This window comes from Bos indicus, chromosome 8 (genome assembly GCF_029378745.1).
Source record: "Bos indicus isolate NIAB-ARS_2022 breed Sahiwal x Tharparkar chromosome 8, NIAB-ARS_B.indTharparkar_mat_pri_1.0, whole genome shotgun sequence".
Lineage (NCBI taxonomy): Eukaryota > Metazoa > Chordata > Mammalia > Artiodactyla > Bovidae > Bos > Bos indicus.
The window spans coordinates 80,073,191-80,097,252 of NC_091767.1; the positions used below are offsets into that span (position 1 = coordinate 80,073,191).

Below are 24,062 nucleotides of genomic sequence, written 5' to 3' on the forward strand. Positions count from 1 at the left end.
ATTTCAGGTTTATTAAGATATAATTGATAATCAAAATTATAAAGTATTGCAATGTTCATAGTGGTGTTTTGATACACAGACACATTTTGAAAGAATTCCCTTCACTCAGTTAATTAACATATCCATTACCTCATGGATATACCTGTATGTATATATCTATAAGAAAACATTGGAGTTCTATTCTTGTATCACATTTCAATTATACCATAAAAGTGTTATCAGTTCTAATCACCATTACATTAGATGCTCAGGTCTTATTCATCTCATAGCTGGAAGTTTGTATCCTCTTATTAAATTCAGCTCCTTTTCAAATACCCTGTATTAGTTCGCTAGGACTATCATAACAAAGACCACAAAATACGTGTCTTAAAGAACAAATTGTCTCAGGGTTCTGGAAGTTGGAAGCTAGAAGTCTGAGACTGAAGTGTCTTCAGGCTTGTTTCTTCTCAGGGCTATAAGCAAAAGTCTGTTCCATGCCTCTCCCCTGATTTCTGGTGGTTTGCTGGCAATCTTCAGATTTCCTTAGCTTGTGGTAGCATGACTTTAATCTCTGCCTTCATATTCACATGCTCTCCCTGTATGTGTGTGCCAGTATCTAAATTTCCCATTTCTATAAGGACACGAGGTATGTCAGTCCATTCCAGTATGATCTCATTTAATTTCACTACATCTGCAACAACATTCTTTTTTTTTTTTTTTTCCAACATTATTTCTAAATAAGCTTTACATCCCAAGGGACTTGGGGTTAGGATTTCAACATATGAATTTACGGAAAAAGCAATTCAACCATAACCTCCCATCCTGGATAAGTAGGCACCAGGAACACTTAAACTTGGGGGGCCCATCTCAGGCCCAGGACAGCTTGTCACCTTCCACAGCCTGGATGCACAGAAGTGTCCCTGCAATGGGAACCACATCAAGAGTGGGACAGACTGTCCAATAGCATTACAGACTCAACAGGTGGGTAAGAGCCATCACTGGGGAGTGGAGTCAATGGAAGAGGAGTTATGGAAAGCAGAGGAGCAAAGACTGAACCAGAGGAACTAATGAGGAAGTCGGAGAAATTGCTGCTACCAGTGACATCTCCGAATTTCTGGATCTAGAACTTTAGGGGTGCCAATGACGAGGGAGATGGGGAAATTTGCCTTGAAATTATGGTGAATTAGAAAGTACATCTTCATTTTCATGTAGCTCATATTAATATTTATTTGGATAGTTGGGAGAGAACTGTGGGGTAACTCACACCACCTCCTGGCCATCCCTCTATTCTGCTATTCATTGTTGACCAATGATGAGGACAATGATGATTGTGCCATTGTCTTCATAGTATGTAATATAGTTCCTGGCACATAGAGACACTTAATATTATTGGTTGCATAAATAGCCCAAAAGGGCTAAGACTTCACTTAAGACCAAGTATGTTTGTTTCCTGGGGAAAACATTCTCACTGGTGGCATCACAAACAAATTAAAGTCAGATGGCATGCCTGGAATGTGCTTAGTTGACAAAAAGAGTGTATGTATTCCAAAAGGTCTGGCTTCGTTCTGGGATGTTTTATACAACCTCAAATGAAAAAGGAATGTTTAAAATGAAACTCACCAAGGGAAACTAAATGTCAGCGCCATATATAAAGAATCCTTCAACTTTATCACTAATGAAAGCTACATCTGCCTCCTTCCCAGTGGGCAATGTTTATATCCAAAGGTGGAAAAGAGAAGTTCTAGAGACCTGATACATTTGAAATGGACTCTATTCCTACCACTGGGTAGCCTGGTTTGTGGGTCCAATAGTCATAATATAGCACTTCAGATTTGATGGGCATCTATAGTATATTATCCCCTGGTGGCTCAGGGGGTAAAGCATCTGCCTGCAATGCAGGAGACCTGGGTTCGATCCCTGGGTTTGGAACATTCCCCTGGAGAAGGAAATGGCAACCCACTCCAGTATTCTTGCCTGGAGAATCCCATGGACAGAGGAGCCTGGTGGGCTACCATCCATGGGGTCGCAAAGAGTCGGACGTGACTGAATGACTTCACTATAGTATAGCATTAACTTCATAGGATGAACTCATTTGGTTTGCATTTTTCTGTTCGGCAGAGGTAGGGTTCAAATCATCCCCATTTCCTAGTAATAGTAACAGCTGCCATTCTTTGACCATCTGCCCATATTCTTGTACATTAAGATATGGAACCTCCATTCCTGTTTCTATAGGGAGTCCCTGGGTTTTCTATAAGAATCCATCAATTCTCATGGCATCATTTTTTTTCTAGTCCCCTTAAAGTCTAATTTCCTATGTTTTCTGTATTCTCATCCCCTTCTCTGCATCTTGGATCCGTTTATTTACACCAAGGCTAACCTGCAGTGACAAAAATCTCTTTCTTCCTGAATCACATTTCCATCACTTAACAAAAACCAGGAGCATCAAGGAGAGTATATTTTTATGGGAGTTTTATAAATAACAGCAAAGAATATGTATGTAAGTTCCATGTGCTGTGCTGTGCTTAGTTGCACAGTTGTGTCAGACTCTTTGCAACCCCATGGACTGTAGCCCATCAGGCTCCTCTGTCCATGGGGATTCTCCAGGCAAGAATACTGGAGTGAGTTGCCATGCCCTCCTCCAGGGGATCTTCCCAACCCAGGAATCGAATGGGGGTCTCCTGCATTACAGGCAGCTCCTTTACCAGCTAAGCTACCACGGAATTTAAAATGAATAACAGATATTCCTTGTTGTCTGTAAGTCCATCCACTGTTTCTGTGACACCATGTTCCATCTTTTGCCAGGCTGCTGTGTCTTACCTTGGTCTCCACTTATTCTTTTCTCCTCTAACTTCTGATTTCCTCACTACACATTACGGTTACTTCTCATAAAAAACATTTGAATTACCTTTTTATGTTCTCAGGTCAAGCTTTCCATTCTGAAGCCTCTTATTCTACCCAACAACTTATCCCAGTTCTCCCTAAATAGGCCATTTCTTCCCTAAGAGGAATTTTGGTTCTAGCTGGAAAAATAAGTTTTCTTACTTTGCTTTTATTTCATAGCAATTCACTAATGGTAGATATAATTGATTACCTAATTTTTCTATTTTCCCCCCAAAGCCAGTGGTATGTATTGTTAATTCTAAGAAAAGATGGATTGAAAAGAAAGATATGAGTAGCAAAACAGAGCAAATGATTTATGACACAGCTTGGAAGTGGTGGAGGGAAGAAAGTATTAGGAACAGTGATTTTTTTTTTTTTAGGAGGATAATGTAGACTAACTTTAAACATTGAGAAAAACTAATGAATATATGGGTTAAATTTTAAGATAAACACTAGGAAAAATAGAAATGAAATGTATAACTTTCAAACAATTAGGAGAGTTAGGGCGGGAGGCGGGGCACACAGCAAAATGACAGACACATGGTAAAATTAAAACATAGGGTTTCCCTGGTGGCTCAGTGGTAAAGAATCCACCTGCCAGTGCAGAAGCCACAGGTTCAATCCCTGATCCAGGAAGATCCCACATGCTGGGGATGTAGCCCATGTGCCACAACTAATGAGCCTGCGCTCTAGAACCCAGGAGCAGCAACTACTGAAGCCCAAGTGCCCTAAAATTGTGCAACAAGAGAAGTCATCACAATGACAAGCCAGTGCACCACAGAAAAAGAGTAGCCCCACTGTCCAAAACTAGGTGAAAGTTAACATAGCAATGACCCCCCAGCAGAGAGAAAAACAAATTTTTTTTAAAAAGTGAGCTAATAATTTAGTTCAAGAACTCAAAAAAGTAAGAAAGAAAAATGAAGTAGAAGTAGAAGTAAGAAACCAACAGTGATACAGCAAAAATTAACAATAGAAGAAACAATCCCAGCATGAATTTCACAGATGAAACTCAAGAAAACATTGTTTGAAAAAATAACAGTATGAGCAAAACATCAAAAGAAAGAAGGTGCATAAAAGATTAATACAGAAGGAAGACATAAACATAAAATTTAGAGACTAGAAATCTGAAAGGGACTAATGTATACAATGCAATATTAATGTTTTAGAAATCTAGGTTAAATTGATTTTATTTTGTAAAATTATAAATCACCAACAATAGCTCATCAAGTATAGTAGCTCAGTCATCAGATCAGATCAGTAACTCAGTTGTGTCTGACTCTGCGACCCCATGAATCGCAGCACGCCAGGCCTCCCTGTCCATCACCAACTCCCGGAGTTCACTCAGACTCATGTTCATCGAGTCAGTGAGGCCATCCAACCATCTCATCATCTGTCGTCCCCTTCTCCTCTTGCCCCCAATCCCTCCCAGCATCAGGGTCTTTTCCAGTGAGTCAACTCTTCGCATGAGGTGGCCAAAGAATGGGAGTTTCAGCTTTAGCATCAGTCCTTCCAAAGAAATCCCAGGGCTGATCTCCTTCAGAATGGACTGGTTGGATCTCCTTGCAGTCCAAGGGACTCTCAAGAGTCTTCTCCAACACCACAGTTCAAAAGCATCAATTCTTTGGCGCTCAGCCTTCTTCACAGTCCAACTCTCACATCCATACGTGGCCACAGTAAAAACCATAGCCTTGACTAGATGAACCTTTGTTGGCAAAGTAATGTCTCTGCTTTTGAATATGCTATCTAGGTTGGTCATAACTTTCCTTCCAAGGAGTAAGTGTCTTTTAATTTCATGGCTGCAATCATCATCTGCAGTGATTTTGGAGCCCAGAAAAATAAAGTCTGACACTGTTTCCCCATCTATTTCCCATGAAGTGATGGGACTAGATGCCATGATCTTTGTTTTCTGAATGTTGAGCTTTAAGCCAACTTTTTCACTCTCCACTTTCACTTTCATCAAGAGGCTTTTGAGTTCCTCTTCACTTTCTGCCATAAGGGTGGTGTCATCTGCATATCTGAGGTTATTGATATTTCTCCCGGCAATCTTGATTCCAGCTTGTGTTTCTGCCAGTCCAGTGTTTCTCATGATGTACTCTGCATAGAAGTTAAATAAGCAGGGTGACAATATACAGCCTTGACGTACTCCTCTTCCTATTTGGAACCAGTCTGTTGTTCCATGTCCAGTTCGAACTGTTGCTTCCTGACCTGCATACAGATTTCTCAAGAGGCAGGTCAGGTGGTCTGGTATTCCCATCTCTTTCAGAATTTTCCACTGTTTATTGTGATCCACACAGTCAAAGGCTTTGGCATAGTCAATAAAGCAGAAATAGATGTTTTTCTGGAACTCTCTTGCTTTTCCCATGATCCAGTGGATGTTGGCAATTTGATCTCTGGTTCCTCTGCCTTTTCTAAAACCAGCTTGAACATCAGGAAGTTCACAGTTCACGTATTGCTGAAGCCCGGCTTGGAGAATTTTGAGCATTACTTTACTAGCGTGTGAGATGAGTGCAATTGTGCGGTAGTTTGAGCATTCTTTGGCATTGCCTTTCTTTGGGATTGGAATGAAAACTGACCTTTTCCAGTCCTGGGGCCACTGCTGAGTTTTCCAAATTTGCTGGCATATTGAATGTAGCACTTTCACAGCATCATCTTTCAGGATTTGTAATAGCTCAACTGAAATTCTATCACCTCCACTAGCTTTGTTCATAGTGATGCTTTCTAAGGCCCACTGGACTTCACATTCCAGGATGTCTGGCTCTAGGTGAGTGATCACAGCATCGTGATTATCTGGGTCATGAAGATCTTTTTTGTACAGTTCTTCTGTGTGTTCTTGCCATCTCTTCTTAATATCTTCTGCTTCTATTAGGTCCATACCATTTCTGTCCTTTATCGAGCCCATCTTTGCATGAAATGTTCCTTTGGTATCTATGATTTTCTTGAAGAGATCTCTAGTCTTTCCCATTCTGTTGTTTTCCTCTATTTCTTTGCATTGATCACTGAAGAAGGCTTTCTTATCTCTTCTTGCTATTCTTTGGAACTCTGCATTCAGATGCTTATATCTTTCCTTTTCTCCTTTGCTTTTCACTTCTCTTCTTTTCACAGCTATTTGTAAGGCCTCCCCAGACAGCCATTTTGCTTTTTCGCATTTCTTTTCCATGGGGATGGTCTTGATCCCTGTCTCCTGTACAATGTCACGAACCTCATTCTATAGTTCATCAGGCACTCTATCAGATCTAGGCCCTTAAATCTATTTCTCACTTCCACTGTATAATCATAAGGGATTTGATTTAGGTCATACCTGAATGGTCTAGTGGTTTTCCCTACTTTCTCCAATTTAAGTCTGAATTTGGTAATAAGGAGTTCATGGTCTGAGGCACAGTCAGCTCCTGGTCTTGTTTTTGCTGACTGTATAGAGCTTCTCCATCTTTGGCTGCAAAGAATATAATCAATCTGATTTCGATGTTGACCATCTGGTGATGTCCATGTATAGAGTCTTCTCTTGTGTTGTTGGAAAAGGGTGTTTGTTATGATCAGTGCATTTTCTTGCCAAAACTCTATTAGTCTTTGCCCTGCTTCATTCCGTATTCCAAGGCCAAATTTGCCTGTTACTCCAGGTGTTTCTTGACTTCCTACTTTTGCATTCCAGTCACCTATAATGAGAAGGACATCTTTTTTTGGGGGGGTGTTAGTTCTAAAAGGTCTTGTAGGTCTTCATAGAACTGTTCAACTTCAGCTTCTTCAGCGTTACTGGTTGGGGCATAGACTTGGATTACTATGATATTGAATGGTTTGCCTTGGAAACGAACAGAGATCATTCTGTGGTTTTTGAGATTGCATCCACGTACTGCATTTTGGACTCTTTTGTTGACCATTATGGCTACTCCATTTCTTCTGAGGGATTCCTGCCTCAGTAGTAGATATAATGGTCATCTGAGTTAAATTCACCCATTCCAGTCCATTTCAGTTCGCTGATTCCTAGAATGTCGACATTCACTCTTGTCATCTCTTGTTTGACCACTTCCAATTTGCCTTGATTCATGGACCTGACATTCCAGGTTCCTATGCAATATTGCTCTTCACAGCATTGGACCTTGCTTCTATCACCAGTCACATCCACAACTGGATATTCTTTTTGCTTTGGCTCCCTCCCTTCATTCTTTCTGTAGTTATTTCTCCACTGATCTCCAGTAGCATATTGGGCACCTACTGACCTGGGGAGTTCCTCTTTCAGTATCCTATCATTTTGCCTTTTCATACTGTTCATGGGGTTCTCAAAGCAAGAATACTGAAGTAGTTTGCCAATCCCTTCTCCAGTGGACCACATTCTGTCAGATCTCTCCACCATGACCCATCCATCTTGGGTTGCCTCACGGGCATGGCTTAGTTTCATTGAGTTAGACAAGGCTGTGGTCCTAGTGTGATTAGATTGACTAGTTTTCTGTGAGTATGGTTTCAGTGTGTTTGCCCTCTGATGCCCTCTTGCAACACCTACTGTCTTACTTGGGTTTCTCTTACCTTGGGCGTGGGGTATCTCTTCACGGCTGCTCCAGCAAAGCACAGCCATTGCTCTTCAATGTGGGATAGCTCCTCAGTAGACCAATAAATAAAGTGAAAAAACTTTTCCTTAATTTCATAAAGCATATACTAGAAACCTATATCAAGCATCATAATAGAAACAGAACTATTTCTCCTAATGTCAGCAAACAAGGAGAATGGCCACCTTTTATCATGCCTTCCTATTTAACATTATACTGGCAATTCTAGCCAGGTAAATATGACATAAAAATTAATTACGAGGCATAAATACTATAAATATTAGAAGGGCTTCCCTGGCGGCTCAAACAGTAAAGAATCCACCTGCAGTGTAGGAGACCTGAGTTTGATCCCTGGGTTGGAAAGATCCCCTGGAGGAGGGCATGGCAACCCACTCCATTCTTGCCTAGAGAATACCCATGGACAGAGGTGCTGTCCATGGGGTCGCAAAGAGTTGAACACCACTGAGTGCCTAAACACAGCACAGCACAGAAAGGAAAAAATTGTATTAGCAGTTTTCAAAAGTGGCATATGAATTCCTGGAGGGCCCTCAATAACTTTCAAGGTTTCCATGAGGTAAAAATTGTTTTTATAATAATCCCTAGGCACTATTTTCCTTTTTCACTGGATTGACATTTGACTGTTGGAGCAAAAGCAATGGTGACTAAAACGGATACTGATTTGGCATACGTCAAGGCAATAGTACCAAACTATGCGAGTAGTCAGACTCCTCACTGCCTTGCACTACTACTAAAAAAATTTGACAGTGCCACCTAAGAACCTCTGTAGTGAAACAATAGAAATTTTGTTTAAACTCAACACTACACTACATGTCTTTTTAACATTCCGTATGACAAAATGGGGAGACCATGTATTTTTGCTTCGTTAAATGTTTTACTCAAGGAAAAACACCTGTTTGTTTGTGTGGCTGTTTGAGATGTGAACTGAAGTAGCCATTTTCCATTAAATACTGCTTTTATGTGAAAGAATGAAAGATAAACTATTTTTATTCAAACTTGGATATTTGGCAAATATTTTTGTTGGAAATAAACACTGTCATAGGAAAATAACAGGATTTGTTGTCAACATAACATTAGATCTTGCATGCAAAAATGAGAATTTTGGAAAACTTGTATCTCTTACTATGAACCTAATATATTTCCACTAATTAGAGAATTTTATGATGAGATTGGTGATGATATTAACAAGCATTGTTTATTTTATACTATAAATTAGTGTGTGTTGATATTTGAATTATCTTCATAATTCAGTAACAAATATTTTTCAAAAGGGGCTTCCCTGATAGCTCAGTTGGTAAAGAATCTGCCTGCAGTGCAGGAGACCTGGGTTTGATCCCTGAGTTGGGAAGATCCCCTGGAGAAGGGAAAGGCTACCCATTCCAGTATTTTGGCCTGGAGAATTCCATGGACTATACAGTTGAAAGAGTTGTAAAGAGTCAGACACGACTGAGCAACTTTCACTTTCATTTTTCAAAAATCAAATAAATTTAAAATCATGCATAAAGGAAAGTTTCATTAAAATGGCAAGATAGAAGAATTAACATCATAGATTATGAAATATTTATGGATATGATTTCAGATTCTACCTAACAATTAAGCTTTAAAAATCTACCACTTATTGAGTATTGTAGTATATCAAAGAAGAATGTCCATAATTATCTGAAAAGACAATTAAATTATCCCTGTTTTACATATATATACACACACACATATATATAGTGTATCTCTTATATCATATAAGATTAGATTGAATGTAGAAGCAGATATAGAAATTTAGCTGCCTTTTCACGACTTTTTAAAAAAAAAGACATTTTTCATTAAAATATATTATCTTAACATGTATAAGTTTCTTATTCTTAATTACTTATTTTGCATTTTTAAAAGGCATTTGTTTTGATTTATAATATGGTAAATATGAGTATGGGGCTTCCCAGGTGGCTCAGTGGTAAAGAATCTGCCTGCCGACGCAGGAGACGCAAGTTTGATTTCTGGGTCAGAAAGATCCTCAGGAGGAGGAAATGGCAGCTCACTCCAATATTCTTGCTGGGATAATCCCATGGATAGAGGAACCTGGCAGGCTACAGTTCATGGGGTTGCAAAGAGTCAGACAGGATTGAGCAACTGAGAACAGCACAACAGCAAATATGGATGTACAGAGCCCGTGGGGTTTGCCCAAATAAGGTCTGGCCTTTGCCCTCAGCTTCTGGAGGTTTTTATTTGCTTGGAGGTCTTGGATTAAACAGGTAGTAAGGAAGTTATTTAAGTTGGGGATCTAGCCACATCTTATAGTAGGAGCTGGTTTTACAAGAAAGGCCAATAATGTGATTCATGGGTCACATGGAATCAGTCGACCTGGAGACTGATATCAACCATTTGGGCAATCAATCAAGCAATCATGTATACATAATGGAGCCCCAATAAACACTCTGCACACGGGGCTCAGGCACGCTTCCCTGGTTGGCTGTAATCTATATGTATTTTCACATATACCCTGACCCCATGAAGAGAGAGCATGGAAGCTCTGCTGACAACTTGCCCTGTTTCTGCTCTATAAACTTTTTCCCAGTGAGAAACTGTGAGCATAACAGCTCTCAGTGAGTTCTGTGAGTCCTCCCAGTGAATTACTGAATCTCAAAGTTGCAACTGATATCAGAAATCATAGCAGGGTTAGAAATTGTGCCCCCCTAACTCTTCACACCCACATAGACAAAAATCTCAGTAATTTTTAAAAGTATAAATCTTCCTTAAACCAGAAAGTTTGATAATCATTAATACAGTTTTATATGTTTAAAATATCAAGGAGCATCTCCTCCCAATAACTAAAGCCCATAAGAGCTCAACAGGTGATTAGATACAAGATCAATGTTCAAAACTCAAGTTTTCTACATGCCAGCAATAATGAATTAGGCAATGTCATTATCATCATCACCATCATCCAACAAAAACTACGAAGTGCCTAGAAATAAATCAGAAAGAAGTAAAACCTGAATAAAAAAAGTTGAAAATGTATAGTAAAATCTGTTTATGGATCTGTATAATATTTATCTAACTGGAAAGATGGAAAGACTATTATAGAGCTACCAGTTGTCTCTATATCAATCTATGAATTACACCCAATCCCAAAGTTTCAATGAAAGCTTTTGAAAGAAATATCAGAAGCTAATTCTAAATTTTCTCTGAAAGGCAAAAAGTACAGTATTATGCAAAGTAAAACATTTTGAAGCAGAAGAAAGTGAAATAATGGTCCTACTATGTATCATATCACATTGTAAATTTTTTGTGAATAAAAGAGTCGGCTGGTATTTCAGGTCTTTTCTTGCCTTTTGGATCTAACATTCTATAAATTCTGAAAATTAAAGCTATAAACTACTCTCTAACCTTTCTTTCTTCCTGTCATTCCTGCAGAACTCAAGGGCCACATTTGTAACTGTGGGAGTGTTTACAAATTGGTTTCCATAATTCTTCCCATCTCTGAGTGCATGCTCCTTGGCAATTGGACTTTGCCTTTCTTCTCATCAAGACGCAGAGTCTACCTCTCTACCCTTGAAGCTGGGCCTGGTCTTGTGACTTGCTTTGTCCAATGGGACACTGGCAAATGTGATGCAGCTTGAAAAGTGCTTGCACTTTGGTGCTTTCTTCTCTTGCTGCTTTTGGAGTACAGCTGTCATAATAAGAAACCTGGGCCAACCTGCTAGATGTAAGGAACACATGTCTCAGCTGCTTCCATCACACCAGCCAATTCCAAGTCATGTGAATGAGGCCATCAGGAATATACCCTCCCGCTATCTGATCCCAAGCTAACCACAGCCAAGAGAGCCCAGAAAAGGTCAGCAAAGAACTGCCCTGTTGAGTCCACCGTCTAAATTGCCTACCAACAAAATCATGAGCAAATAAATGATAACAGCTGTTAAGTCACTAAGTTTTGGGGTGGTCTATTGTGAACAGAAGCCATGTAATAACCAGTTTCCTGCGAGCACCCTAAATAGCAGTCCTTTTGAAAAAAATACTATTTGTTACAGTAGATTAATTCTGGCAAAAATAAAAAAATGTCAATTGACAATGAGACAAGGGGCTTCATTTGACCATTTAAGTGATGTGTATCTGTTGTCTATTTATAGAGCTTACTATGGTTATTTAAAAAATAATATGTAGTACGCAAGTTTGTGATTGATTCATTTACTTGCAGATAATTTGTTCTGCCAGCATATAATCATATGTTTTCATTTAGGCACATGTCAAGAATTAAGGTATGTTTTAGTTCCTAAAAGTGCTGTAATAAATTTTGGCTTAACTTTTCTATCAGAACTTTGCTAGAAGACAACCATACAATGAACTGAAAATTATGGGATTTAATTCTTCCACTTGTAAAACACATAAAAAACCCAGAATGATTAGTCATACATATAAAAGTTTGTATTTTCCCACATATATCTGTGAGGCACGAACACATTTTGAGAAAGGAAAGATAAACAAAACGCTTAGTGAACAGGTATAGAGAAAGAAGAGGGTGTGGTCATTCTTTAATACAGAAAGAATGATCTTGTTACAAGACCGAAAAGCACAGGGAACAAGATTCAGAAAACAGATTTATATGTTGGCCCACACTCCTTGTGGGCAGGCAAGTTCACTTTTTAGTTCACTGCTATATACCTTGTATCTAGAGTGTCACTTGGCACATTGTAAGCACTCAATAAACACTGATTGAATGAATGAATGAATCAGTGAATGAGTTGAGTGAATAAAAGATCTCTTGAGACAGTTCTTGTTCTAACAAGAAGCAATGTTTTTATGATTTATTTTCATTTGTCATGTGTCCCATTGGACAAATTACTCTGCTTTTTGAAACAGAGTAATTTTACAGTTTGAATTATTTTAACCTTAGAAAAAGATCACTTCATGAGAATTTGAGGTAGACTGAGCGTAAGGGTAGGGAGGTCATAGTCCTCTGAAACATAGGTAACACTGCTAGCTATCAAAGGTGTGAAATTACTTTTTCTTATTTCTTCTATAGGGTTCTGAATATTACTAAACAACATTTAAATTTGAAAATAAGTAATATATATTCATTGATAAAATTTGAGAAACATATAATTATATTGTTCTTACTAGGAGGTATTGGGGGCAGGAGAAGGGGATAACAGAGGATAAGATGGCTGGATGGCATCACTGACTCGATGGACATGAGTTTGGGTAAACTCCAGGACTTGGTGATGGACAGGGAGGCCTGACGTGCTGCAATTCATGGGGTCACAAAGAGTCAGACACAACTGAGCAACTGAACTGAACTGAACTTACAGCGTCAGACTTTAACCACCAGACATATCCATAACTGAGCATCATTTCTGCTTTGGCCCAGCTGCTTGATTCTTTCTGGAGCTGTTAGTAATTGCCCTCCGCTTTCCTTAGTAGTGTATCAGAACCTTCCAACCTGGGTCGGGGGGGAGTTCATCTTCCAGTGTCATTTCTTTTTGTCTTATCATACTAAGGAACAAGAAGAACTAAAGAGCCTCTTGATGAGGGTGAAAGAGTGTAAAAGCTGGCTTAAAACTCAACATTCAAAAAACTAAGATCATAGCATCTGATCCCATCACTTCATGGCAAATAGAAGGGAAAGAGTGGAAATAGTGACAGATTTTATTTTTTTTCTTGGGCTCCAAAATCACTGCAGATGGTGAGTGCAGCCATGAAACTAAATGACTCTTGTTCCTTGGAAGAAAAGCTATAACACACCTAGACAGCATATTAAAAAGCAGAGATGTTACTTCGCCAACAAAGGTTCATCTAGTCAAAGCTGTGGTTTTTCCAGTAGTCACTCATGGGTATGAGATGTGGACCATAAAGAATGCTGAGTGCCAAAGAATTAACGCTTTCAAACTGTGGTGTTGGAGAAGACTCTTGAGAGTCCCTTGGACTGCAGGGAGATCAGACTAATCAATCCTAAAGAAAATCAACCCTGAATATTCATTTCAAGGACTGATACTAAAGTTGAAGCTCCAATACTTTGGCCACCTGAGGCGAAGAGCTGACTCATTGGAAAAGACTCTGATCCTGGGAAAAAACTGAAGGCAAAAGGAGAAGCAGGGGCAGAGTAGTAGATAGCATTACCAACTCGATGGACATGAATTTGATCAAACTCTGGGAGATAGTGAAGGACAGGGAAGCTTGCTGCAGGCCATAGGGTTGCAAAGAATTGGACACATCTTAGTGATTGCACAAGAACAACAATAATTATATAAGAAAGAAAGTTATAATTACCTGCAATGCCACATTTTGAGAATCAGTGTGATACAAAAAGTATGATTTCAATCTCTTGACACAAGCAGACCTAGATTGTATATACTGAGCACACACACATGCACTGGTCTCAAGCATTTTCATATTTAGGTGTCCATGTCCAGAAGCTTTATCATTCCATGCTTCTGCTTCTATTACGATGCCTCTGCCCTTCTATTTTCCCTTCTGAGATTCCTTTCCTGGGCACTTGTTCCTCTGCCCACTGCCCTCTTCTCTCTATACTTTCTTTGGGTGCGTCTCTCTTAGAGTCTTAACGATGACCACTCTATAAGTCTGACTCCTGCCTCAAGCTTCAGCCCTGAAGCTGGTTTTCTGTAGTGCACTGCCAAATGGATATTCCTTATATCCCCAAACACAACTAGCCTCTGAATCTTTCTTTCCTGAGGACTGCTAGCCTGAAACCTAGTAGTCCAGCGGTTGGTCTTCTTCCCTGAATGTTCCATGTTTGACCCATCACAGTGATCTGACTTTTTTTTTAACTGGACCTAGCAGTAACTGTTGTCCCTGTCTCTGGTCTTCATGCTTTAAAACCACCATGTACTCTGTTCAAGAAGGTGAACTTCTGGAACCTTCAGCTGGGAGTTTGCAGAGGTTTCCTATAATGGACACTGGGCAGGATAAAGTCAATGCCTAGAATGACTTTCAAGGCTCCTATGACCTGGTATTAGCCCTTCTTCCAAGCCCTATCCTTGTTACTTCCCACTTTACATTTTGTTGGTGACACAATCACACATATAAACATAAGCAACCATGCGCATGTGCATGCATACACACACACACACGTGTGCACGCTGTTGTTCAGTCCCTCCATGCCTTAGGACGTGTGGTTCCCTCTGATGGAAATGTCTTCTCCGCTATTCTTGCTAATGTCCATTTCTGTCTTCAGACTTAGCTCCAAGCTTGTCTTTTTCTCCAAGCTTTCCTTAAACCCAGGCTAAGTCATCTGATCATCCTCCTCTATGCTCGCCATGTGATGTTGAAAGGACATGGGTGTCTGTATCCCCATCCTGACTGTCAGCTTGTCCAGGGATGAAAGTACATCATACACACAATGGTAGCTCCTCAACAGATATCTGTAACATTGAAGCAGATTCTTTTTGTTCACCCTCCACTCCCCTCACTTGTTCAGGATTACAGGCAAAGGTCTCCATCATCCTAAGAGCTTACATCAATGTTCGCTATAGAAGGATGCACCAAACAGGCATAACTACTTGACAGGTAAGAGGAGACAAGGGTTAAAATTAAAGGTTAGATGACTGGAACTTTCATAAAAGAGGTATCTATCTAAAAGTCCTCAAATCTCACTGAAATGTTCCTTATTATGATACTTGGTAGTTGTGAGAAAATGACTCCATTCTAGCACCCGAGAACCCACAAATATCTTATATTTAAATATAGAAATAAACAGAAAAGTTCATAGTGATAACCAGAGAATATAAAGATGTCCATAAAGTCTGGAAATAGATAATAGGACTTATTTTTTTTGGTAATAGATTGAAGATGTCCTTGACAACGTGTGTTTACACCTGTTTGCAGACTTACCCTGCTTGCTTAAGGGGAACTCAGTAAAGCTACTACAGTATATATCAGCACCATCGAGAGAAACTGTCTTTGATCCACATTCTAAAACTGGACTTGCAGCACTACCAAATCACCCAAATATAAGTTTGACAAATGCCATGTCAAAAAAATGTAGATATATGATTTTCTTAAGGAACCGAAGCTCCCGAAATAAGGTAAGGAAACTTTCAATATGTCAGCAGCCTTTCTTGCTTCTATTGCATGCATATTACACAGGGTTTGGAGGTAGCCCTCCAAAATATTAGCTGAAAGCTTTCTCGCAAAGCAAATCTTTCCCACATCCTTCCCTGCAGTTCCTCTTTAAGAGGTGTCAGCATGGCTGAAAGAATGAAGTGGCTGCACATTGTTTGGCAGTGCTATTATGTGCTTAACATTTCCATAACAAAAGTGCCACTCGACTTCTCCCCGATTAATGCAGCTGGAGGGCTCTTGTCGTCCTTTAATAAAACATTGTTGAAATCATTTATTTAGAGCCCCTGGTTACTAGTGGGAGAATGACCATCTTTGTGCCAAAATATAGTGTATACAGTCCACTATTTTGTAGTAGATCATTCTGTTATTTAAGAAATTGATTAAATGGATGACTTAGAAGGTATTTATGCTAATAGCACATTACTTATGTCATTCAAATAGTCAAGGGTGAAGCTTTTCAACTGTCCAGCAGAAGCAATCTCTCCAACAGAATACAGTAACTTCTGACTTTACTTAACTCACAAGGCTGCTAGACCCACTGGAAGCCCAAGCCTCCTGGAACTGTTCCTGGGCCATGGGCATTGTAACAAGATGCTTCCCAACAACCTTGCTTTGGGGAGCTGGGAGAGACCAGGTCAACTGACCCTGTTTCCGAAGGTCCTTGGTGTAAAATGTCAGAAACCAAATCATGTGTGCTTTTCTTTTTCATGGGATCAAAAAGGGTCACATGAGGAAGTTGGAGAACTTCCACTGTTGAAACCTGTGAGCTAATCACGCAAAGGCAAAGTTGAAAGTGGGAAGATTTTCAGTGCTGAGTCTGCAATCTTGGAAAGTTCTCAGGGTACACTCCTCTCTTTTCATTTTATACAACACAGCATTGCTGGGAGGAATCGGGGTGCTGGAGTGGTGAGGAAGGAACCTCCCACTCTACATGGTTTCTCATGACTCTTCAATCCAGAGAGACTGCTGGTTATGAGTTGTCTTCACCCTTGTGGACTCCCCTGGGAGAGCTGCAGTGCACCCCAGACGTGTCAGAGCATGGTGGTCCCTGAAGCGTGTGGTTTCCTTCGTTATGGACATTCGTCAGGACCCTGCCCACGCTAAGGGATATCCTGCTACTTAGTGCAAGAATTTAGTTCCCTCTGGCCATTTCCCACTTGACACACGTGTATTGCCCGCGTACATTGCTAGATATTGTTGAAAATAAACAGAGACCTTATGTTATGTCCATTGTGGTCATACACAAAAGCGTTGCCGTGTGCTTGGGTGAGCAGTGAAGCCTGAACCTCCTTCCATTTACTGTATGGTCACTGTCAGCTCAATGAACTGCCCCCTTGTTCTCCACCATTGTCCCACACTCCCTTAAACATTTGTCACTGAAGTGCCTCCAAAGACAAATCAACTGTCACGGAGAATGCAAACCTGCTAACAGGGAAATGGGAGCGGCCGGGAGGACACAGATTTTCCATGAACTCCAAAAAGCAGTTGCTCTCACCCTGGAAGACTTCTGTTAGAAGTCGGGTGCTTTTTAACACTACCCTGGAAAAGCCAAGGCTCCCTTGCCTTCAGTAATGGTACTTCCAGGCATTCTCCATGAGACATTTGGCCTTCTCAAATGTCCAAAATTCCAAAGGCTCCCCTGAGAGCGTGAGATATTACAGATGTCAACATCTGTAAAAATCTTTTCTGCCCAGGAGCAGATGGCAACCTATAATCCAGGAACCTAACATCTCAGCAACCTGTTCTGGAATTCACTAGGTCTGCAGAGGGCTGAGGGGGGCTCCTAGGCTCCAGAGTAGAACTGTTTAAATTAAAATGGACCACCGATCAATGTTCACTTTCTCCAAAGAAGAAAGCAAAAAGCCTCGAGTCCTCGCGCTCCCCAAGAGTGAGTTGTGTTGATTTACTCCAGGCAGATGCTTTTGACAGGACCCTGTAAAATCAAGTCGTGAGTTTATTGTAGCAGTTAATTATCAGGCCTTTTCTAGTGCTAATGCCTTTTACTTCGTACTGGGGAAAACTGGGCCTTTTACTGGGACAAAGACTTAACTTTTAGTCAAGAATGTGTTAAAATAACAGGAGGAGATGATTTAAATATATTTAAGGACAAATGCAGAAGCATTTGCTAACTCTTGGTTTTGTAAAGAAAGCTGATTTCATTTACAAGTCTCTTGGAATACTCTTTGTTCACTTACCAAAGAAACAACGCTTTCAGCTTTATTTTAACAATATGTTTACTCAACCATTCAGGTGACCCGGTTCTAGCCACACACCACTCTCCTGGGCTGACTGACACCACAACTATCTCAGGCTTTCTAATGCCATACATATATGAATCTTGGTTTTAGATGAACTAAGAAATGCCTCGAAGCCGAGCGAGTTAGAGGCAAAAGAAACTTCCAATGTAGGGGTGGGAGTGAGTGGGAGGAAGTTGGAAGGGGGCATAGCTTTGTTAATTACTTCAGGCAGCAGAGAAATCTGGTTATGTTTTCTCAGCACATGTTAATATCATATAAAGAGACAGGAGATCTTGCTAATCTGTCGACCCCTCAGACAAAGTTTATTTGTGGTGACTTTTAAACTCCTGACTTGCCTTCCAATCACCGAGTTTAAAATGAAAAGCTTTAAATAAACACCAGGAATAGAAGATAAATAAACTTTTTTTCCCCCTTGCAAGTGCCTAGCTTGGCGAGGTTCAGACTCAAATCCCCAGAGGACAGAGCGCTCTCTTTTGTGTTAATGTTTAAAAGATTTTCCAATGCCGGAGTTTATTCCTACTGCAAACATTTCTATTTACAAGGTCAAGTGTATCAGCACTCGACACAGCTTAAGAGTGTAATTATTTATCTAAGGGCGTTTGAGTGTAGATCAGTAGCTCTGGCAGGAACCCAGCCTTCAGCCCACTGCTAAACAACTCCTCACAACAATATTACAAGTTCTGGTAATTGTTCCTCTCCCCAGTGTGTTTACTTTTGCCCGCCTGAATGTTTTGTAACAAAATTTTGTACTTTTTCACCCAAAGTGTGAAAATGACTTTGAAGTTGAATCTCCCAGGTTTCCTAAGACCTATTGGTAACAGATGTTATTGGCATGTTTGATTGTAGGAGGACAAGGACTTCTAGTAGCCAGAGAGGAGACTCCAGAGGGTGGGGGTGAAGAGGGGGGGTCCCAGTGGAAAGGAAGGAGGGTAAAGAGATGTGTGGGTTAGCCCCAAACTATGCCAAGCCTCTCCACAAATGTAAATACCAATGGAGACCAGTCAAATTATATCTTTTTAGCTGCCTCATTTACAGATGTTTAATTGTTCATTAAATTGAAGGCAGAAATAATAGCCCTCATTTCTAGTCTTGTACTGTATTTTAATTTCAGTTGATGGTTGATAGATTCCCAGTGGCCCCTCCACCCTGCTTCTCACCCATTATTGGGTTAACCACAATGTGACTCTGGAAAGTAACTACACCATATTCATTATTTAAAACTCTTTACTGATGTACACATTTTAATAAAATCAAATAACCAAAAAATAAAAATACACAAAGCCACAGTTACTTAAAACATAGGATTTTTTTTTAAGTCTATAAAAATACAATGTTTAAGGCAGTTTGGAAATGCATTTATACATTTCTACAATGTTCATAAATTCTCTTGAAAATAAGAATGTTAACTTCAAATCTATAAAATACACTGTACATTTTTAAACTGTTCTAGATAGAGCAAACTTCACAATTGATGGTGGTTCTGGATCCCTGGTGACAAATGGATTCTTTACATTTCAGGCAAGAAAGGTGTACCATGGATGTGGATTTAAATTTTTTAATTTCTTTTTAAAAAATAAATTATTTCTGAAGCATACAATTTATAAAAATTCTATATACAAAATACAGCAACTGGTAACAAATCCCAGTTTTAATACATTTTATATACGAAGTACCAGGGGTGAGCGCCCTGATAAAAGCAGAGGCAATATATGTTCTCTGCATATTTGTACATACAATTTCTTGGTGTAAAGAACAAAAATGACAACAAAACAAACATCATAAAGAGGCTTTCATAAATGGCAGTGCAGAGCTCTTTTAAATAAAAACTTGCATTGTTCAACACCACTAGCAACTCTCTAGATAGCATTTTTGGATCCTTAATCCTAAGCAATGTGCTAAGAGATTTGAGTGGTGGCAATGAAATTAAAGTCAAGGGCTCAAAACTATCCAAACTCAGGAAAATTAACCCTTCTCATGCCCTCACCTCCCCCGCCTCCCCCCCCCCCCCTTACAAAACCAATTCTGGGCGCGGAAACCAAGAGTAAACGAGAATCAATTACGATTGCAATGTCCTCACTGGCCACAATAAAAGTCGATACCGGCACACCCCGACCCCCCCCCCCCCCAGAAGAAATACTAATAAACAGTCCCTATGCAAATATAAATCCTTCTTCAAAACTCCCGCTCCAAACCCAGTCCCTTGAAACTCTTAAGGCCCCACTGGTCATCATCCTCTCTTCGGAGTCCAGGACTACGGTTCTGTCCCCCTGCCAGGCCAGTTTCATCCCAGGGGTCTGGAGCTAGGCCGGCTTCTGCGGGGAGTTTCTGGAGCCTGGAATGGGGGCAGGGAAAGATGTCCAAAAAATCCTGCTCCGGAGAGGAGGCAAGGATCCTGCGACAAGTCGAGGGCGGGAGATCAGCTAGGCAGAAACCACCTAGAAAACGTTTTGGAAAAAAATCCCCGACCACCCCTCTGTCCCCGAGCCACAGGTGCCCCGTCGCCGACCCTCCCGTGGCCGACGGCGGGGGGCGCGAAGGCTAAAAGAGCAGCGGGAGCAGCAAGATGGAGGCGAACAGGGTCCAGGCGCTTCGGGGTGCCGAGCGGCAGCCGGCGCCGCTGCTCCTGCGCCCGGGCCCGTAGGGCAAGTCCCCGCGGCCGCCTGCCGCAGCAGCGCCGCCGCCCGGGCGCGGCGGGTGCGGGACCCCGTCATCGTCGTCCAACGGCTGCTCGCCGCCCGTGCCCCCGGTGCGCTGCTCGTCGTCGTACTCCTCGTCGTAGTAGTCGTCCAGGCCCCCGTCCGAGCCGCTGCTGCCCGGGCCATTGCCCAGTTCGGCGCCGAAGCACAGGCGGGCCATGTTTTCCTTGACCGACTCGCAGATGGGCCGTTCCAGGCCGTCGCACACGCAGTCGTTGAGCAGTGCCGCCTTGGGCATGGCCAGCATGTCCTCGATGACCGTGCGGCACTCGTCGGTGCAGCGCAGCCCGTTGAAGAGCTTGCCGCAGTAGGTCAGGTAGCGGCTGAGCGCCAGGTTGCAGCGGCTGTCGCGGTCACAGCGCCTCCGGGCCTCGGTGCAGCCCAAAACCCCGCCCGCGCCCGCGCCGGGGCCGCCTGCGCCGCCGCCGCTCGTCCGGGGCAGGCACGGCTCAATGGCGCGCTTGGTGGACTTGCAATTCTCGTCCTGCGCACAGTCACAGTCCTCCAAGGCGGGCCCGCGACGCGTGTGGTTGAGCTGAATGAGGGCCGAGATGCAGTGGCTGGGGCAGCGCCAGCGCGAAGAGAAGGAGGCCGCCGAGGCCGGGAAGGCTGCAGCTGCGGCGGCGGCCCCCGGCACGTCGCTCCCGCCGCGCTGCGCTAGCACCGGCGCGCACGCCTCGGCGTACTGGTTGTAGGCGTAGCTGCACTCCGGCTCTCCCTGGCACTGCAGCAGCGCCTGCCAGCAGATGAGGCGGCGGCCGTGCGCCAGCCCCGAGCCCCGCGGCGCCGAGCCCAGCAGCTGCAGCAGCGCCATCAGGCACAGCCAGGCGCCCGGCACGGTTCCCCTGCGGGCCCCGCCGCCGCCGCCCAGCAGCCCTGTGACCATCGCGGGCAGCGGCGGCCGCCGGGCGAGGAGCGGAAAGGAGACGAGGCGCGGGGAGCGGCGGACGCAAAGCCGGCGGAAAAGTTTGCCCCAGTCCTGCCAACTTCTTGCATGAGTGTTTTCATAAATCCATGCGCGACGCCGGCTGTTGCCCCACTGCTTGCAGAAGGTCGGCTCTCGCTTGGGCTGCGGGGTCTTCCTAGAAGTGCACGGCCGTGGAGAGCCCCTCCGGTCGGCCCCCGGCAGTGGCGGGAGGCGTTCACTGCCGCCCTCGGAGGTTGCTGGCCGCGGGGCCGCGGCGGGGCTGCGGGACCGCGCGGCGCCGCGGGTGCATTTTGCTTTGCCCCTGCAGATCCGTTGTGCGGCCGCGGCGGCTCCTTCCTCCCGGACTCAGTGCCGCGCCGCCGCCGCGGGTTCTCGCATCGCGCCGCTTCCTGGCTCGCGTCCGGGCGCTGCCCGCCTTCCCGCGGCCCGGCCGCCCGCGTCCCCTCCCCCTCCGCCCGCGGCGACCCCGGCCTCGGCTCCGGGGAGCTCTTTCCGGGCGGCACGGGGAAAACGGGAAACTCGGCGCGGCGGGAGGGCAGCGGCTCCCGGGCTTCCCTCGGCGGCGGCTTCTCGGGTGACAAGGAGCCCGGGGAGCGGATCCGCTGAGCCCGGCTGCAGACTCGCTCGCTGCGAGGCTTTAAATACAAAAGTGGGCCGGGAGCCCCCGCGTGGTGCCGCGGTGCCCCCTCATTATGCATGCATGGAAAAGCAAACAAACAAAAACATTAGCAACGCTCCTCCGGCTCGCCGAGCCCCGGCCCCGCGCGCTCCAAGCCTGCCCGCTTTCTCCTTTCTCCACTCTCTTTCGCCCTTTGCTCGGCCCCCTTTCCCGGCTTTTCGAGATGCTATTGGTCCCGCCTGTTGTTGTTGAAACTTTTTTTTTTTTTTTTTTTACGAGCCGCTGGAGTGGGGTTGCGGAGTGGGGGAGGGCGGGGAGGGTGGTGGGCAGCTCACATTCAGGCATTCAGGGCTTGAAAGGAACGGCTTAAGGAGCCTGACAGAGGCCCGGGAGCTCCTCCTACTCTTAAGGAGGCTCGGATGTGGAGCCCTTGCCCGCGCACGGAACCAGCGGGCCGGGCTCAGGGGCAGCTGTTTGCATCCGGCTTGGCCACGGTCCTTTTTGTTTGGTTCTTCTTTTTTTCCTTTCTTCTTCTTCTGTTTTATTTATTTATTTGGTACTTTTATTAATTCTGCCTGGCCCTCATCTGTGCTTTCGACTGAATTCAAAATTCAGTTTGTTTTCCGAGTTCCCCATCTTTGCCGGATCATCACGGCGGGGAGGAGAGAACCCAGAGAATTTAATGTGGAACTCTGAAACTTAAAAAAAAAAAAAAAAACCCAGACACACACAAGAAAGAGGCAAATGCTTTAGCTAGGGGGATATCAATATTCACCACCCTTTTCAGCCCCCACTCAGCACCCTGGTTCCCATTTACCGATCTGGCAGGTATGGCCCTGGAGCCAGGCATTGTCATTTTCAAGACAGAAATCCAATAAGTCAAATTAAATTTTTTTTTTAAGAAGGAAAGTTTCTAACGGACGGTGATGAAAAAACAACACATTAAAAATATTTAGGGATGTTGCGCAGTACCTTCTGGCCGCAGTCAGAACATAAGAGGAAGGGGATAGTTTGGCATCCTCTAAGGTTTCTATTCAAGCGTATGTTTCAGTCTCCCTCGGTTTAAGGGAAACCGCCGCCTACAGCAGCCTCTGCGATCCAGGCGCGGGAGTTTGCAAACTACCTTAACTGCGGCGCAACGCAGCCTTCGACCACCAGAGGCACCGGGCGTCTGCAGCCTGTCAAAAACTGGCGCTTTTTTCCTCCCCTTTCCGTGGAGAGACTATCAACTCCATCTGTCACAAAACTTCAGGCTAAATCTCTGGTGAAGCCGAGGCAGCCGGGGCTCCAGTACACACAGCGTTCGGCTGTCCGCCTCTCCCCAGGGTCCCGGTGAGTTGGAAATGGCAAAAGTTAGAATAGAGACACAGCGTCTGCAGACTTATCAGTCTGCAGAAAGCCTCCTGTTCCTGCGGAGCCTGCTGCATTCCTCAGAGGCTCAGGGTCTGCATTAGGAAGCTGCATTTCAGCAATTCCCCAAAACAAAACGAAACCAAATAAACCTTAAAAAGCCAGGGTGAAGTAAGACAGACCTCGTTGCTCTGACTTGAATAATGGAGAACGCACAAACAATAGCAATCTATATTTAAATATATTAAGTCTGCAACTGGATGGCCCATTGGAACAACCACTTCCCAGATTCTAGGGCATTTTTTGTTGTTTTTATTTTGTTTTGGTTATTTGGAATTGTAATATCCGTCCTGCCGGGAGGGCTTGGACAAGTCACACTCCCTTGACTTGAACCTTTCACATGTAAGGTACAAGGCCAGATTGGACCCTTGAAGAAGTCTTTTCACGTTTAATGCGCTGTGACTTAAGGCTCATAAGAACAAGGTCGGCAGTCAGCTGCATTTTAAACTGATGTTTGGTTTGTTGAGTTCCTTTGGAATAGTGGGTCTCAAACCTTAGTGAGCTTGAGACTCGCCTGGTGGCCTAGTTTAAAGCCACACTGCTGGGTCCTCTCCTGGAGTTCCTTATGCAGTAGGACTGGGGTGGGGGTGGGGAGCAAGACTCTGCATGTCTAACAAATTCTCAGGGAAAGCTGCTGCTGCCTGTTGGGAACCAGCGTTTGAGAACACCCTT

The 24,062-nt window shown here is 43.4% G+C and overlaps 1 protein-coding gene and 1 long non-coding RNA gene across 2 annotated transcripts in view; one reads left to right on the top strand and one right to left on the bottom strand.

Moving 5' to 3' along the window:
• Nucleotides 1-18,943: 18,943 nt before the first annotated feature.
• Nucleotides 18,944-21,319, bottom strand: GAS1 (growth arrest specific 1). The gene has a single exon (XM_070795075.1). It carries the CDS (start codon nt 21,317-21,319, stop codon nt 20,276-20,278), a length of 1,044 nt encoding a protein of 347 aa, XP_070651176.1. The 3' UTR covers nt 18,944-20,275.
• Nucleotides 21,320-22,315: 996 nt separating this feature from the next.
• The window catches only part of LOC139184605 (uncharacterized), a 65,563-nt gene continuing 63,816 nt past the window's right edge, over nt 22,316-24,062 (top strand). The window contains exon 1 of the long non-coding RNA XR_011568152.1: nt 22,316-23,312. This is a non-coding gene — a long non-coding RNA (uncharacterized lncRNA). The remainder of the gene's footprint in view (nt 23,313-24,062) is intronic.

What these genes read in the sequence shown, in the direction of transcription:
- GAS1 (XM_070795075.1), bottom strand. Translation starts at nt 21,319, where the DNA reads ATGGTCACAGGGCTGCTGGGCGGCGGCGGCGGGGCCCGCAGGGGAACC.